This window comes from Myotis yumanensis, unplaced genomic scaffold (genome assembly GCF_028538775.1).
Source record: "Myotis yumanensis isolate MYYU_CA2020_CCGP unplaced genomic scaffold, mMyoYum1.0.hap1 SCAF_1, whole genome shotgun sequence".
Taxonomy (NCBI): Eukaryota; Metazoa; Chordata; class Mammalia; order Chiroptera; family Vespertilionidae; genus Myotis; species Myotis yumanensis.
The window spans coordinates 91414155-91432077 of record NW_027223752.1 but is presented as its reverse complement, the minus strand read 5'-3'; the positions used below and the strand labels follow the sequence as shown (position 1 = coordinate 91432077).

At 37.9% G+C, this 17923-nt stretch overlaps 1 protein-coding gene across 5 annotated transcripts in view; it reads right to left on the bottom strand.

The window, feature by feature from the left end:
* The window catches only part of ARHGAP5 (Rho GTPase activating protein 5), a 102020-nt gene that overhangs the window by 84026 nt on the left and 71 nt on the right, over nt 1-17923 (bottom strand). For 2 of the 5 annotated variants that reach the window (XM_070427678.1, XM_070427698.1), the window contains exons 1-2: nt 17549-17776; nt 1177-5058 (exon numbers count right to left, since the gene is read on the bottom strand). In XM_070427678.1, coding sequence (XP_070283779.1) covers nt 1177-4887 — 3711 coding nt within the window. In that variant the 5' untranslated portion in view covers nt 4888-5058; nt 17549-17776. Of the gene's footprint in view, nt 1-1176; nt 5059-17548; nt 17778-17923 lie in introns of those variants that run through there. The other 3 variants (XM_070427688.1, XM_070427660.1, XM_070427669.1) reach the window with 3 other exon arrangements.

Genomic DNA, 17923 nt, shown 5'->3' with positions numbered 1-17923 from the left:
CAGCCTGCAAACACCCATTAGCCCCTCACCCAGGCTGGCCAGGCACCCCAGCGGGACTCCCACCCTGATCCAGGACACCCTTCAGGGCAAACCAGCCAGCCCCCACCCGTGCACCAGGCCTCTATCCTATATAATAAAAGGGTAATATGCAAACTGACCCTAACAGCAGAACAACTGGGAATGACTGGTCACTATGACACACACTGACCACCAGGGGCCAGACGCTCAATGCAGGAGCTGCCCCCTGGTGGTCAGTGCACTCCCACAGGGGGAGTTCGGCTCAGCCACAAGCCAGGCTGATGGCTGCCAGTACAGTGGTGGTGGTGGGAGCCTCTCCCGACTCCTCAGCAGTGCTAAGGATGTCCGACTGCAGCTTAGGCCTGCTCCCTGCTGGCAAGTGGACATCCCCCGAGGGCTCCCGGGGTGCCAGAGGGATGACTGACTGCCAGCTTAGGCCCAATTCCCCAGGGAGCGGGCCTAAGCCAGCAGGTGGTCATCCCCTGAGGGGTCCCAGACTGCGAGAGGGCACAGGCCGGGCTGAGGGGGACACCCCCCCGAGTGCACAAATTTTTGTGCACCGGGCCTCTAGTTTAAAATATAATAGACAAAAACTTGCTATTTGAACAGAATTCTATTAATTCATATTTAAGAAATCTTTCCGCAAGGCTATAGGCAGTATACTACTACCCACAAAAGTTGCCTGAAAAGTTAATAAATTTAAAAGACTACAAATTACTAGTTTTATTGTACTGTTAATATGCTTGAGTAAGATAGGTATATCAAATTAATTCTGCAAAACTGATAGCTCAGAAGGAAAAACCAGACAAATGGGATGCTTACTAAACAGAAAAACAAAACAAAACACAAAGTCACTTTATATCTGGGTTTTTATAGAGAATATATTCACCCAGAATTTCCATGCTGAATATGAAATACAATTACCCAAAGAAGATAAAGCACAAATAAGTGAAATTCAATACAATCAGTAAAAAAAAGAAAAAAAAAATTGCTCTCACAAAATATTCTGAAAATTTTAAGAAGCTGGTCATTTTATGTATTGAATGACATAAGGCAGCTTAAGTTCTCACTGATGTCAAATCCATTAAACTGATAAAAAAAATTTGTGTTAAAGGTAAAAACAAGCATCTTTATAAACATTAGTGGTGATAAATTTACCTTTTTATCTTCTTTTACTTTGTGGATTTTCTTCTTCATTTTCTTATCATCTAATTCCTGGTCTGAAGTGATTGCAGGATTATCAATACCACCTTTCCAAGTTTCAACAGGAGAAAGAAGTGGATCTTCTTCACTTCCACGATGTCTTCCTTTTCTTTTTGTTTTAGAAGTAGTGAAAGCCTCATCATCACTTGCATCTGAATGTGTTCGTCGATAGTATGACTTGGCTTTACTAAACAGGGTTTTAGATTTATATTTGTATTTTGAAGGCCTTCGTTCCCCGTGACTTTTTGAGGTTCTATCAGAAAATCCATTTTCTTCATCTCCTTGGGTGTTATTTACAAATGAATTTCGAATTTTAATACGATTCTGGCTATCATCTGGGACAACATATATCTCATCAGAACAGCCCTTCTGTTTGAAAATTGTATCAATGGGTTCCGCATAGTTATCTGAAGGATCCATATCTTCAGGATGTGCCAAAGGCACCCGGGAAGTCTGTTTTCTTGGATTTTTACCAATACCAGCTTCTATTGTTTTTAAGAGGTTTGGATCCAGTTTCTTCACATTAGTCTTAGGTACAACTGGTTTAGGTTTAATAGGTGGAGGCACTTTATGGTTGCGTTCATGGTCATGACAGTTGGGGGTGCTATGAATAGGATATTCATTTCCTTCCAAATCTAATCTATATCTGGAACGGTCACTAGGTGTTGGAAGCAACTGCACATCATCCCCAATTGGACTATAAGGAGGCGGTGCTTCTGTATCATCATCTGAATCAGGGTAGTTATAGGGAAAATCTCTGGGAGATGGTAGAAAAACATCCTCACTTTGATGGGTTGATTCTCTTGTATTATCAGATAAATAGGAATTTTCTATCATATTTTTTTTCTCTAGGACATCACTGAAAAACAGAGTAAAGACCTCGGTTTGCCGATGATACTGAGATAAAGAATACAATGCTGTAAATTTAGCAGTGATCTCAGTTGCAATGTGTTCTCCTTCAGTCATTAACTCCTTGATGGCCTCATTTTCAAAAAAATCTGCTTGGCTGTCAGTAACTGCCACCAGTTGTACAGGAATGGTGTCCTGAACTTCTGATAGAAATGCTCGAAGCATTCCCATTGATGCTTTCCGCTTGGCAGAATAAACTAATATATATCCATGAACAAGTTCATCTTTCCTTACTCCAATTGAGGAATGATATGATAATATTGTGATCTGTATTCGCCTCCTTTTTTCACCAATGATTTTATCAAGCATTAGGGAATTATTCTGTCCAGCTTGAGCAGCGCTGCAAGAATGAGAATCAAGGAAGGGTGAAAGAATAAGATCCACACTAAATGGATCACCACACATGGCACACATGACAATTCTCAGGTCAGCTTCTGATACATCCTTATTGGTGGGTACTGGGCTCACCACATCTAAATTGTGTTTAACTGATTCTAATACTCCTCTTAGAGCTTGTTTTATTTGGGTTTCATTAAACTTCCGAGGATATGTACCAGCAGGTACATCTACAAAAGGACATTGTAACTTGTTTGCCAACTGTTGCCCTTGATGCCTAAGAATTGGTAGATTCTTAGTAATAGAATCTCTCTGATTAGCCAGAATTAACGTAAATGGAAGATTAGCCATATATTTATCTTTTCTGATCTGAGAAGCTTCAGTTCTTATTTTTCCAATAAATTCCCCAATAAAATTCAGTGACTCGATGGAATTAAATACACAGAAGCACCCATGTGGTTTAAAGGCGGCAGTCCATAACTGACTTAAAAAGTAAGGCAAATTGGCATCAACTGGTCGAAGATCAAGTTCATAAATTTTTCCATCTAAGGCATACTCATCATCAGTGGATTGTGTCCTTATCTCATTTGCTAGTTCTTGGGCAAGGCCATCCTTCCCTAAAATAAAAAGGTTAACTTTATCTATATTGGTACTATCATGATACAATCTTAAGCGACCATGATCTAACTGCAAAAGACTACTGGCAAGTAACTGCTCTACTCTAATGTCCATACAATTTTGGCCACTAAGACATGTTTCTTTAGTAGGATGATAAACAAAACCTATATGCTTAAGTAGAAGAGACTCCCTATCAGGTGCAAGTTTCTGTAAAGCTTTATATCTAGGTTCTTCACTCAAAACTGTATGAATTTCACTCATTTTATCTGAACTAGGTGTTGCATTAAGATCTAAATCATAAAAAAGTTCCGAATGCTCAAAAAGCATTTCCTGAAACTCTTCTTTGGCTTTTTCAACTATTTCTCGCTGATGCCTACTATACACCTCTTTGCTGTCAGCCTCTGTAATATACTTGAAGGCTTCATCCTCCATAACAAAGCACATGACTTCCTCCCATGGCTGTCCAGGTGAAATAAACTGAATTTTTTCCAAAGTCTTTTTGAATTTTTCCTTCATTTCTACCCTCCTTTTCTCTGATATTAGATGTTGTACATGGTTCTGATAGACTTTTTCAGCTTCTAAAGTGCTCAGGAGGTCAAATGGGATTCGCCTATCATTAATTTTGTCTATATGGTCAGTTTCATCCCAAGGTGTTTTTTCTAGCACCACAAAACATAACTGAAAATCTGCTCTCTTTTCCATTAACTTCAAAGCTTCTGACCAATTCAAATGTTCAATCTCTTCTAGATTTGGCAAAAGAGTGTTAAAAGCTCTTGGTAAGGTATTTATATATTCTTCTCTCCTTTTTCTTATATGTTCCTGTTTAAGTTGTTCTATATGTTTTGAGAAAGTATTTCGGGCCTTTTTTGTTCCCTCTAAATTGATGTATTCTTCATAATCAGGATGATTTTTTAATTTATTACTAACAGTTTTCCAAGTTGCATGATAATCTCTCACAGTCTGCACAAGTTTTTCAAACTTATCTGTTGCTGTGACAGCAAGTTGTCTCTGTGTTTTAAAAGCATCCAGATAGGGAATAATTTTAGGTTTGCCACGAGTTTTATCCAACATTTGTACCAGTGCAGTGAAACATGTTTCAATGTTGACATTCAATCGTGCTGATGTTTCCACTACAAGAAGGTTCTTTTTGTTTGAAGCAAATGCCTGAACTTCTCTAAGATAGTGATCCACGCATTCATCACATTTAGTTGCTGCTATTATTACAGGTTTTTTTGATTTTGATAGTTGGACAAAAAGGTTATTCACAAATTTAAGTTGATCATCAAACTTTCTATTACATCCCTGACTTACATCAATGCACAATAAAAATCCATCTACATTGAGCTTTCCTTCAGGCATTTGCTTCTGTTCAAAGTCTTGCTCCAAGCCTAGTTGATCAGTGCAAATGTACATTAGTTTTTCTGCTGACTGCAATTTAGAAGCAGCTGCACGTTTTATATACGGTTGTAAATTTGTACTCCGATGAGGCAAGAAAGTCTGGTCATCAATGAATTCTGTTTGTTCAATGACATGAATTTTGCATTCTACTCCATCTTCACCATTTAGTGTTATGTCACCCCAGTACAAAAAGTGATCATTATTTACTACTCGTCCTCCAAAGTCAATGGTGCTGAGCACAGAAGTATGCTCTGGATAATATTCATCTGCTTTTGAGCGTACAAATCTATTGCACAAACAAGACTTTCCAACTCCACAGTTACCTTTGTCCTTTTCAGTCCCAGAGAGTCCAACTATACTGATAGTATAGGATGGGGGGCGCGGCTCTTTGTTTTTTGCCATCATAACTCTCTTCTCATGTCTCTACATTCATAAAGATAACCAGATATACTTCTCATTCCGAAAATAAAAAATCATCTCAAAATATAGATCCTGAATTTCAGAACTATATTTGGTTCTTTGTATTTCCCTCATTTTTGTGCAAAGGTCTTCAAGCTCATCAAATGGATCATCTGCCTAGAAAGAGGAGAAAAAGAACAAATCTTAATCGTGAATTATACATTAAATTATATACGTATTAAAGATATTCATAACAAAGCACCACACAAGTTAACAATGTTACATATATTTTTAAAAAACACCATAAAATGTCTATGGTTTATTGTTATAAATGTGAAATGACTTCAAAATGTAAGGCAATTCTAACAACTAACATTTAAACTAATACAAAATTTATTATCTCACAAATTTTAAAATAAGCCCTTATTAACCAAATGATCATTCTGTCTCTACTCTTTTCTATGAGTTTAAGGAAACAACCAGTCCTTTCCTTTCCCCTCAATTTTCCTGCCTTCTATGAGTGGAGGCTATGTTTTGTGATAAATAAATTATACTAGCTGCTTTAAAAACTCCCTCACAAACTTTACAAACCTGCTTTCTAATCTTGTTCCTTAAAATGAAATTTCATATGAATTTATTAGTAAGATTTTAGAATGAAAAAAATTTAAGAAGTTTTAGCACACTGTGAAATCTATAAAATATTATGCCCAAAGATAATTAAGATATAATGACATTATTTAACTAGATACATGTTTCTCAAATTATCTAAGGTGAAGAACTAATTTTTATTCCATATCTACAAGCCCACTTTTGTAAAATAAAAATTTTTTAAAGTCTAAGCCCCAATTTCTTATTAGATTCAAGAGACATAAAATTGTCAACTTGTTTCTAAATGTTCTTGATTTCTGCATATATTTCCTCTCAGAGGAGTTACGAAGTGCACCACATTTTGAGCAGCACCAAGCTAAAGAATTTTAAGATTATATAGACAATCTTTTAGCAATATAGCACTAGCTGGTTTGGCTCAGTGGATAGAGCGTCGGCCTGTGGACTGAAGGATCCTGGGTTAGATTCCGGTCAGGGGCACATGCCCAGGTTGCTGGCTGGATCCCCAGTAGGAGGCGTGCAGGAGGCAGCTGATCAATGATTCTCTCTCATCATTGATGTTCTCCCTTCCCCTCTGAAATCAATAAAAATATAAAAAGAAGTATCTTATATACCAGCAACATTAAATAACTTTGAAAAATTCCATGTAATTTAACTTAGGTTACTTATGTGGAAGCAATCAATCAGTCTCTTATAAATTTTATTTGGAGATTCTTCACATTCTTTTGAGATTGAATTAAAAGCAATACAGGCCAGGCGTGGCTCAATGGTTGAGCTTCGACCTATGAACCTGGAGGTCACAGTTTGATTCCCGGTCAGGGAACATGCCCAGGTTTCGGGCTCGATCCCCGATCCCTGGTGTAGGGTGTGCAGGAGGCAGCCAATCAATGATTCTCTCTCATCACTGATGTTTCTCTCCCCCCCTCCCCACCTTGCCTCTCTGAAATCAATAAAAATTTATTAAAAAAGAAAAAAAAGGCAATATAGGCTGGCCAGCGTGGCTCAGTGATTGAGCATTGACCTATGGATCAGGAGGTCACAGTTCGATTACCTGTCAGGCCATATGCTGGGGGTGCAGGCTCAAGCCCCAGTGTGGGGCATGCAATAGGCAGCCAATCAGTGATTCTCTCTCATCACTAATGTTTCTATATTTCTCTCTCTTCCTCTCTGAAATCGGTAGAAATATATTTAAAAATAAAAGCAATATATCATTTCCACCACATCAAAATTTTACAAGATAGGGAAAATATTCAGTTATGCCCACTAACATACAGAATAACCCTGGTAAACTAAAGAATATAAAGAAGATGAAGAAAAAAATTAAGGTAAGGAAAAAACTAACACCTGGCTCCCAGTAGCTGGCTTCTCCAATGACCTCAATTTCAAGTAAACATCTATTCAGATTATACTATTTGCTATGCTAGCAACTAATGGTAAAGAGAAACTGTCCTTATAATTTAAATTTTTGACTAACATTTCAGGCAAAATATTTAAAAATAAAATGTCAGTCTTATTCTTGTGTTTAAAAGTTTATCCTATTAGCCTCAACTAAATATTAATTTTAAAAGCATCAGCCATGTGATATTCAAACAAAATGTTTATTAGGTTCACTTTTGTAAAAAATAAAATATGACTATGTTGAAGGAGTAACAAAAGAATTAGGAAACAACAAGTAGAACTGATTTCTAGTAGGACTATTATTTCCTAGTTTATAACAGTTAAGCCCCAACCCTCTTGAGACATGGTTCCCCCATCTATAAAATGGGGCCACATTATCTATATAAATTTAAGAAAAAAATTTTTCTCAAATATTAAGTGCCTAGCAAACAAAGGGTGCTTACTAAATATTAGTTCAGTTTCCTAATTTGATTCTTAGAACCTGGGAGGCTGTTGAAGATTTATAAAAATGATGTGATTAGACTTGTGACTTAGAAATATTTATCTGGCAGCAAATTACACAATAACTGTAAGTAAAAGAGATTAGGACAGAACCATCCAATCCCATTAACTTGTTTTTTGGTTTTAGTTAAAATTGTTTAAAAATCTTAACCTATGATAAAAAGGAAAATTAGTTTGCGATTCTATAGCTAACAATCAATCAAGGGGAAAAAAATAAAAAGGTAGAATATGAGGTGTGTTTTTCCTTATTTAGAACAAAAAAAATGCAGACAACATACTTTAAAATGTACATCAAAAGAAAACATCTAGTGATTACGTCGAATTTTTATGTTAAATAGTACAAACACTAGAACTACATAAGTCCTTTATTAAACAAATATCTATTCTGAAAACGAAGAGCAATTCAAAGACAGTACCCTGCCTTCCACAGTTTAAGAGATAAAGTTATTAACAGAGAAGTTAAGAATGCAATGTCATATGGACCCGAGTATTGTAGAAATTTTCAACTATAAATCAAATCCTTGCCAGTCATACCTTTATTAATATTTCTCATGTTTATTCAAACACATTAAACTTCATTTCTGCTCTCCTATAAAATAATCCTCAAAATACCAAGATACTTTAGTATCTCAAGTTATAGAGTAAGAGAGCAGAAACAAAACACTACCACAAAATGTATTTTTAAATACTCAGAAATAAAAGGGCCTTAAAATTAAAAGAAGATAAGTGGAGTCATGAAGTCATCACCCTGTCATTGATTACTGAAAACTGGAAGGTTTTTTATATAATAGAGAAATAAAACTCTATATATTGAGGATAAATTTTAATACTGAAGCTTTAACACACTGCAATTAATTTGATTGCAGTAGTCTCTGAATCATGAATATTAAAGTTTAAATTAGAATTGTTAGGCTTGTGTGACATTTATGGTTTTCACAGCAAATTCACAACAAACTACCAATTAGATACAGCAAGTAACATCTATATCCTTCTTTCTAACAATACTATTGGGCAGGCTACCTGCTATTAAGTCAGCCTCAAAGCTTATGTCATCAATCATCATATAGTGATTTTCGAATTGTGGTAGAAAAATTCTTTCACCTAGAGGTAGGAAATAATAATACTGGGCAAATAGAGTTGTTCTCTTTTCAAATCTCTCAACAGAGTAGTGCTTTTTTTAAAAAAATCTGGTTTACAGTTTTACTTAACTCAGAAGCTTTAGTTTAAAAAAGTGTTTTCAGGTTTTAAAAAATGTTTGAAAAACCCTCGACTAGAAAAAAAATTGCCATCACCCTGCCCTCAAGAATATTTTGCCATTTGTTTAGGTGAGTATGTTATTACCACCTCATGAGAGAAAGAAAGCTTTCATGAGGTTGGCTCTAATAGGTTATAAGGGTATTTAATTTCAAACACCTGAATTATAAATACATGAATTATCCCCTGGCCTTCAACATCCAAGTCAAAATTGCCCTCCACTGACTAGCCAAGGTAGTTTTTCTTCTGTGCTTGAGAAAGAATCCATTGTTTTTTTTGTGCTCTCCACTAATAAACTAATGGCCAATGTCTACATGCTGGATGTTTATTTGGAAAATTCCTTTCAAATATATCTAATGGTAATATTTATGTCAATCTATTCATAACTTTCTACATTTAATGTAACTTTAATATAACTTGCTCTCATTTTCTTATAACTTCTAGCATCATTGCTTATTTTTACTCTTGAAGAAACCAAGACAAAAGTAGCAGTCTCTTGATGACCAATCTTTAAGCATTAGAACAGTTATTAAGCTTTTAATATTTTGCAATGCAGTTTCTCATTTTGCCTTTAGATAACCTTATTTCAAGGAAAAGATTAACTATCCTTACAGAAATTAAGACAATAAGAAATTTAAGTAAAACTGTCCTACAATTGTCTGCTGAAATGAAGCTATCTCTACAACTTAGTTTTCCAAGATATTTTTACTAAGCCATTCAAACATAACATGCCCCTTTTAATGGAGTTTTAATAACATGAAGTGGCTTTCCGGAAAAAAAAAAAAATGTTTTTTTAAGTTCTACAAGGAATCTAGGAAACTGAAAAAAATATTCTTAGTAATTTTGGTTTAAACTAAAATTTTGTTTGTACCTTTCCACAAAACTGTTGCATTCATTAATAAACAGTATGATTTCATAAAATATTTTTAATGTTGAAGTTATCATACTATCAGGAAATTCCTACTGGCTCTCCAAAATATAGCCAGAATCTATCACTTTTCACTACATTTACTGCTATTACTCTGACCATCATCTCTGGTCCTAGATTATTCCAAGGCTTCTAAACGAATTTACCTGGTTTCTGCCCACCCACTTCCCTAGTTTATTCATTATCAGAGCAACCATATGTCAAAGCCTCTCATTCTTCTGCTCAAACTCTCCAGTGGCTCCTAAAAGTGAAAAACACGTCCTTTCAACTGCCTTCTCCAACCCTCTTTCTCTGACCTACTCTCATTCTATTTGCCTCACTCTCATTCTGCTCCAGTCACAATAAGAAACACTGAACTGTTCTTTGACATGTTAAGCATGTTCCTGCTGTTGCACTTACTTTTCCCAATACCCTCCACCAAAATCCCCCTTGCTTAACTCCTTATCTCCTAACATACTATACAACTTATCTCTTTATTACTTCTCATAAACTCTATCCCTTTCCCCACCCCACTTCAGGTTTAATAAAGATCCATAAAGGCACACATCTTTATTTCATCAATATATCCCAAGAGCCTAGAACAGTGTCTCTCACATAGCAACTACTCAATAAATGCATGAGTCCTAATAAATATTAAAATAAAAATGTTCTTTAAGTCTTTGGCAAACAAAAAAGTAAAGTATGTTTACAAAAGAAGTGCTGTAATTTATCAATCTAAAAGGTTTTCTAAAGGTATTTGTGGAGGGAATATACACATATTTTAAGGTTCCAAAAATTAAGTAAAAAATTAGACCACTAGAATGAAGACTATGATCTGTAACAATGTATTCAGCCAGAACAACCATCTAATTTTTATTTTCCACACAAACATTTTTTTAAAAAAATGTATTTTATTGATTTTTTTACAGAGAGGAAGGGAGAGAGATAGAGAGTTAGAAACATCGATGAGAGAGAAACATCGATCAGCTGCCTCCTGCACATCTCCCACTGGGGATGTGCCCGCAACCAAGGTACATGCCCTTGACCGGAATCGAACCTGGGACCTTTCAGTCCACAGGCCGACGCTCTATCCACTGAGCCAAACTGGTTTCGGCCACACAAACATTTTTTAAAATCACATTTTATTATAGGAAATTACATTTTCATGACCCTAATTACACAGAAATTTTTAATTACACACTCCATCTTCTTTAAGTCAAATAAATAAAATATCCCTTATATAAACAGATATTCAAAAGAGAAGACTCAAACCCATATATCCCACAATCTCAGGTAAACTTATCTAGAATAGTTTAAGAATAAAAATGTCAACTGGTACTGAAAGATGAATATGGTATAATACCACTATACTGTTATTTTTCTTAATGTTCATTGACAAATTTATTAATGCTGTGAAAAATTAGAAAAGAAAATGAAAAAACAATTTTAACATATATAAGATAGCTAAGTAATTAAACAATGCAATACCTGTAGGAGTCAGTCAGATTCTATAATATATCCTTCGACTCAAAGCATATAAGCACACAATCTTAAGGTTGAAAGGAACATTAAAAAAGTCATCATTCCTATGAATTAGTCTTTAGACAAGATTACAATCAGATGAATTGAAAAGAAAATCTATTAAAAATTTCACCCATTTATGTAGTAACTAAATAACTTGGAAGCATATCTTGGTAGGATTTAGGATTAAACTGTTAAGAGGAAGATTTTGTTTGTTGTGTTTTTTAACCATATTCCTAGCACCCAGAACAGTGCCTGACACACAGCAGGTGCTCAAATATTTGATGATTAAATGAATCAATCTCCAGACTGAGATCCTAAACCACCAGGCAATCTTGAAGTCACATTTATAGTCACAATTTAAAAAAAAATCACATACTGCTATGGGCCTATAAAATTTACCACAGAATATTCTTATAAAAAGTATATTTTTTTCCCCAAGAACTATAGGCTACTCATTAACACAAATTATGGATTTATAAACAGTAAGCCTGAAGCTCAATAGAAGTATTTCCAAATAGGAAGGTCCAAATAGGCAGTCCTCTGGAAGCTCCACAAGCCCTACTCACCAAAGGTAATTCTGCTTTTACCCATTTTTATCTTTTAACATTTCAAGTATTTACTACATGCAAAGTTTCCCTTAATAAAATATTTGAAAACCAATGACCTCCTAAACCAGGGGTCCTCAAACTACGGCCCGCGGGCCACATACAAATACAAATATTGTATTTGTTCCCGTTTTGTTTTTTTACTTCAAAATAAGATATCTGCAGTGTGCATAGGAATTTGTTCATAGTTTTTTTTTAAATCTATAGTCCGGCCCTCCAACGGTCTGAGGGACAGTGAACGGGCCCTCTGTTTAAAAAGTTTGAGGACCCCTGTGACCTAAACCATTCACAAACACATTAACTGCCTTCCCTAATATTTAATCAACACTTTCTTCTAACACATTGGTTCTCAACCTTGGCTGCACATTAGAATCACCTAGGAATCTTTTTAAAATTCTGATTTCTGGGCCTCATCCTCCGGAAACTGTTTCTTTGTTATGGGGTGGGGCCACAACATTAGTAACAAAGAGACAGAATTTCCGGAGGACGAGGCCCAGAAATCAGGATTTTAAAAAGATTCCCAGGTGATTCTAATGTGCAGCCAAGGTTGAGAACCACTGTTCTAAACTCTTCCTAGACCATTTCCATATTCCGTGGTGAAAACAGAAGAACCAAAGGTCATTTCATTTTTATCAACCTATGTAAACAACTCATTAGGTATTTACTGGGCTTAGCCACTATCTTCTTAGCTTCATGTCAGAGGTTTTGCGGGTACAAAGGTATGTATAGAGAAGCCCACTAAACCAGTGCTATGAATATGCTCATCTCCCTTCCAGGGTCTGAGTCCTTTCACCTTACTTTGGAGAACTTGAGAAGTAGGGGAAAGGATGTAATCTGATATTCAATACTGCAATGCTGTAGAGGAGGGAAATCATTATTTTCATTATACAAACTACATTAGGTAAGGTTTAACAATTTTCTTAATGATGGAAACATTAAGAGGTCAAGTAAGAATCTCAGGAAGGGGTATAGACTAACAACCAGACAGTATATTTTAGGTTTTGTGTTCCATACAGTGTGTTACAACTATTCTAACCTGCAGTCATACTGCAAAAAAAGCCATACACAATACTTTAAAATTTGGATTTAAAACAGAAGTAATTCCAGGTGTGTGATTAGGGTAGAGTGGTAGAGCACAGTTGCCATTTTGAAAAATAAGAGTTGTGTTTTGTTTTTTTTAAATTTCTGAAGATCTGGCAATAAAGGGTCTTCAAAGCAAAAAGGAATTAGATAGACCTTGTTATAAGCAATAAGAAGACATTTTAAAGATTGGAAGTGGAACTCAAAATTAGATTTGGTGGGGCACAAAACACAAGAGATGGACCAATACTGAAAACTTTTAAGCTCTTGAACTATCACATAACTGAAACGAGTAAACCAAGACAAAGAGAGTTTGGTGATTAGCTGCTAGATGTAAGAAATAAAGACAAATAAGTCAGTGTTTCTTTATGAAAAACTCATTGGTTTTAGCAATAAATGGTGGTATCACTTGACTTTCAGCTAACGTATGTCTAAAGACAAATGAAAATACAGAAATGAAATGAAGCTCATAAACTTTAGAAAATTATTTAAGAGAACATTTGATTTAATACTCAAAAGAAACATCCAAAGGGTTATATACTTAGTTAATAAAGAACAGACAGTTGGACCTTTTAATTCCCCAGATCATTGGAATGTTAATTTTCCACTAGTCTCTAGTCAACCAAAATAAAAAATAAATAAGTAAACTAAGGTATTATCTTGGCTCTGAAAAAGTAAGTATAAAAATAAACATAAAATTTTGGGTCAACAGGAAAACAATGAACTACACTATATAAGCCAAAGTAGTTTTTCCTAGGCTATTTAACAATGCTAAATATAGCAAAGTGGCTATAGTAATGCAAGCATTATTTATTTCTTGATCATGCCTTCTATTAACCTTGTGTTAATACTTTCCCCCAAATCTCTCAATTTGATTCATAAAGGCACAAAGTGATGCTCTTACATTTTAACCTTATATTTTTGCCTCATCTGCCAATCTATCCTGCACTTCCCTGTGTTTTTGGGCCAATGTCTCTAACCTACTTACATGTCTTTTTTCTCTCACTTATCCCAACCCTACGAAACTTCCAAATGAAATAAAGTTAATAAACTTCCTCCTTTATCTAAATTCCTTAACACCATTTTTAAATCAGTATGTAGTGCCTTAAATATGGTTTTTTACTATGCCCTGAACTGGCATCTAACTATTCCTAAACTGTCTAACTCCCCAACAAAGCTATAAGCTCTTTTAAGGTAGCGATAGTTAATATTTCCTTGTATCACAGTGCCCAGCTTCTTACTAAAATATTGGTCAGGGGTATAATAAACTAGGCTAAATCTAATATGAAACTAGAAATATGAAAATTCACTTTTTACCGCTAATTCTTCATAATGAAAAGCTTAAGTATCTAACCATGTGACACATACCAGTGATATTTAAGGAGCAAAACATTAACAGCCTATTTTGGCTGTAGGTATTGTGGACAGTCAACTTCCAAAATACAATGAAAGAAGACCAACCTTGTTGACTGTCTCTCTTACATTCAAACTTCTGCAGTTAAAACATCCAAATTCCATTCTCTTCTGCATCTCTTAGTACTTGTAACTATTTACTCCTATAATTATAGTTAACTACCTCTTCAACTAAAGTCTGAGCTAGCCATCCCTAATTTATAAAGGCCAGGCACAGAGTAAATGCTAAATAAAGGTAGTCTGAATTAATGAATAACAAATCAGAGGCTTTCAAATTTTTTAATGAAGATGATTTCATTTTTCAAAGGAGATCTTATATTTAATTACATACATTTAACGGACAAAAATAGAAGCTGCTTTTGTCTGGGAGGGTGGGTTGTTAGAGAAAGTCTCAAGACACCCAGGAAAAATCCCTAAGGGGTCCAATGAACAGTCAGAAAACCAATGAAAGTTGAATTTAAAATTCTTACCATTATAGCCCTAGCTGGTTTGGCTCAGTGGTTAAGAGTGTCAGCCCTCAACCTACGAGTCTCAGGTTTGATTCCCTGTCAAGGGCAAGTCGGGGTACATGCAGGAGGCAACCAAGCAATGTGAAGATGTCTCTCTCACATCAATGTTTCTCTCTCTCTCCCTCCTCTCTCCTTCCACTCTCTAAAAATCAAGGGAAAAATATCCTTGGGTGAGAATTAACAAAAATTTTTTAAAATTCTTACCATTATAACTATTTTCCTTAATTTCGAATATGGCTTTTCCTGGCTTGATAAAATTATATACAACAACCTTCACTTAAACAGTGTGATTACCCAGATCGCCAAATGATGGATCTCTTTACCAAAGTTTCTGTCCAGTTCTTTTAAAACTAAATCCCCCTGGTGTACTTTAGATGTATTCACACGCATCTTTTAGGAAAATAGACATTAGTGAAACAGAACACTACACAATGCTTCTTCAATCAATTATAGTATCTGCATAATTGCTTGGTGTATAAAGAAAAAAATCATGGATATTACAGCCCAAATAGATGACTTAAAATAATATCTATGAAAACTGAAATCGTGACAATTAAAACTTATTCTGTAGCTACCAAGAAAATCTCTATTATGCCATTTCATATTTAAAAAGTGAATACCAAAGGCAACACTTTAAGTCCTGCTAATGGTGAAAGAGTAAATTTAGTATGGTCTTCATGAGACATAATTTTTTCTTCAATTAAAAAAAGTGAGTTACAAAACTATTATTGTAACCTGTTCCACAACTTCAATTCCAAAATAGGAATGCAAATACAACATTTTATTCCTTAAAAACTCTTGCAGGTCAAAATAATTTATTTTCTCCAAAAGAGTAAGGGTACTAAATCTGCCTTTCAAACAGAAATGGGGAAGGAGGAGAGAGGAGCTGGGGAAAACATTTAGGATAAGTACCATGTGACACAATTAAGATAGTAGTTTTGCAATACATTTTTTAAATTGCCAGAATAATTTAAATGGGAGAAGTGGTGCTAAAAATCTGATAAAACAATTATAATTCTGTGATAATGCTCTTATAATGTACACAGAATGACAAAATAAGACCTGCTGAGGTGCGTTAAAAAAATGTAGCTTACACATGACAAATTGATTGTTACCTAGTGTCATCTGTGTCATTCTAATTTCAGCCTTAAGTCAAACAGATCAATAGTGCTATTTCTTGAGTTACATGCATAGGCATAACTCATATGTTTAGTTATGCATACTCCAAGGCCTATGTAAGTTTTTGGCCATCTACACTTCTCTCTTTCTCTGATGTACTATAGATACAAGAAACGTGGGTCAATTACAAAGAATAGGTAGAGAAAAAAACTGTAAATGAGAAAGCAATTTAAAATGGAAGCAAAAACCTTAATCTAGAAACTGTCTAGTTAGTTTACCTATATGGTCAGTATGTACATTAAAAGTAAAGCAGTTTTACCATATTAAAGTCAAACACATTGGAATTGACAGTGAAACATTTCCAAACACATTTTACTAATATCTTACTTAACCAAATGTTTTTCCGAATAGTTGCACCTAGATCAAATTTTTGTTAAAAGAACCATTTTAAGTGGGTACCTAGAGAAATATTCCCTGTCCTGAATAAGATAAGATCCTCGATGTCAATAAACACCCTCTACTATTCTTTCTGTCCAAATGAATATCGGTTTTGGACTTAAGTGGAGCAGGCACCCCCCTGCCCCCAACACCTGTGGGAAGCAGCGTAAGCAAAGATCAGTAAATACACCCAAGTATGTATTTCACCGTTTCACAGCTGGACATTCTTTTCATGATACGATCCCTTACCGACCACAAAGGGGAAAAGCCAATTACCGGTGGGAATTTAAACTTAAAACGCGCGTACACACCATCTGCACGCCCATTTCGGTCTAGTTTTAAAACACTGAAATTCCCATATATCAAGCGCGGGCCCACACTGGGTCTGTCAGACGGTACAACTAGAACCGTCTCCCCTTACAACTTTTCTCTCGAATTTTTTGCTAACCGTCCTGGTGGTTCGCCTTGACTCCCCGAGCACCTGGCAGCTTCAGCTGCACCGGGAGCCGAGCCTCCACCTCCCTCGCATGTCTAATAGCGCGGAGGGAGGGAGGGGGCGCGGGAGGGAGGGTGCTTCTCGGTGGGTAAGTGCGCGCGCGCACCCGCGCGGCGCCCCACCCCCACCCCGAGACTTTTCTTTAGTGGAAAACGGGGAGATTCTCAAGATGCTTCTTTCGGCGAAAACTCAGCATCAAAGCCTCGCACCGGCGAGTCTACCACGACAGGATTCGGTGTTTTGTGGCCGCGCGGTGCAACTTCGCACGCCGCGCCCCGAGTTCCCGCAGCAGCGGGTGGAGGGGACCCAGGACGGAGCGGCGAGGGCCGGGAAAAGTGAAAGGGCCGAGTCCCCGGGAAGGCGCTGAAGTTTGCCGCGGAGATCGTGTTTCCGCGGAGATCGGCGTCCGCTCCCGCTCCCCCCGCTGGCTTCCAGGTGGAACTCGTTCGCGGCCACCCGGCCCACGGACGCCGCAACCTTCCTTTCCCCCGCGCGCCCTCCGAGGCCGGGGCACGGCTGGCGGGGACGGCGCGGTCGGGCCACCGCCAGGCCTCCGCCGACCCCGGCCCGTCACCTGTGGAGAAAGCGCCCCTTCCCCCGGCCTCGCTGCCCTTCACGCCGACCGTCCCCCTCCCGCGCCGCCTGCGAGGACGGAGCGCGGCGCCCGCTTCCCTCCGCGGCCGCGGGGCCCCAGCCCCTTGAACTGGTTACAACCGGCGGCGGCGGAGGCTGAGCCGGGCAGCCGGCGGCGGCGGGGTCCCAGGCGGGGAGGGGGCGAGCGGGCAGGCCCAGAGGGGCGGGGGTCGCGAGGTCCTACCTAACAGCGTCGGTCTCCTCCGTCTCCGCAACCGCAGCGGCCCCGGCGGTGGCGGCGGCAGCGACATTCCTGGGGAGCGCTCCGCCGCCGCCGCCTCCTCCTCCTCCACTCTCGGCTCGCCTCTCTCCGCCGGCGCGCTCACCGAGCGCCGCGTCCCTCCGGCCACCTCCCCGGCGCTCCCCCAACGCACACGCCCCGAAACCTGGCGCCCTACGGCTCCCGCGGCCGGGTCGCCCACCCTCCCTCCCTCCCCGCCACCGGCGGCAGCCCCGTCCCTCCCCCCTTCCCCGGCGCCGGCCGCCGCGCGGGGCTCAGTAATGGCGGCCACTCGGGCTCCCTCACGCTGACGGATCGCTCTCCCTCTCTCCCGAACTT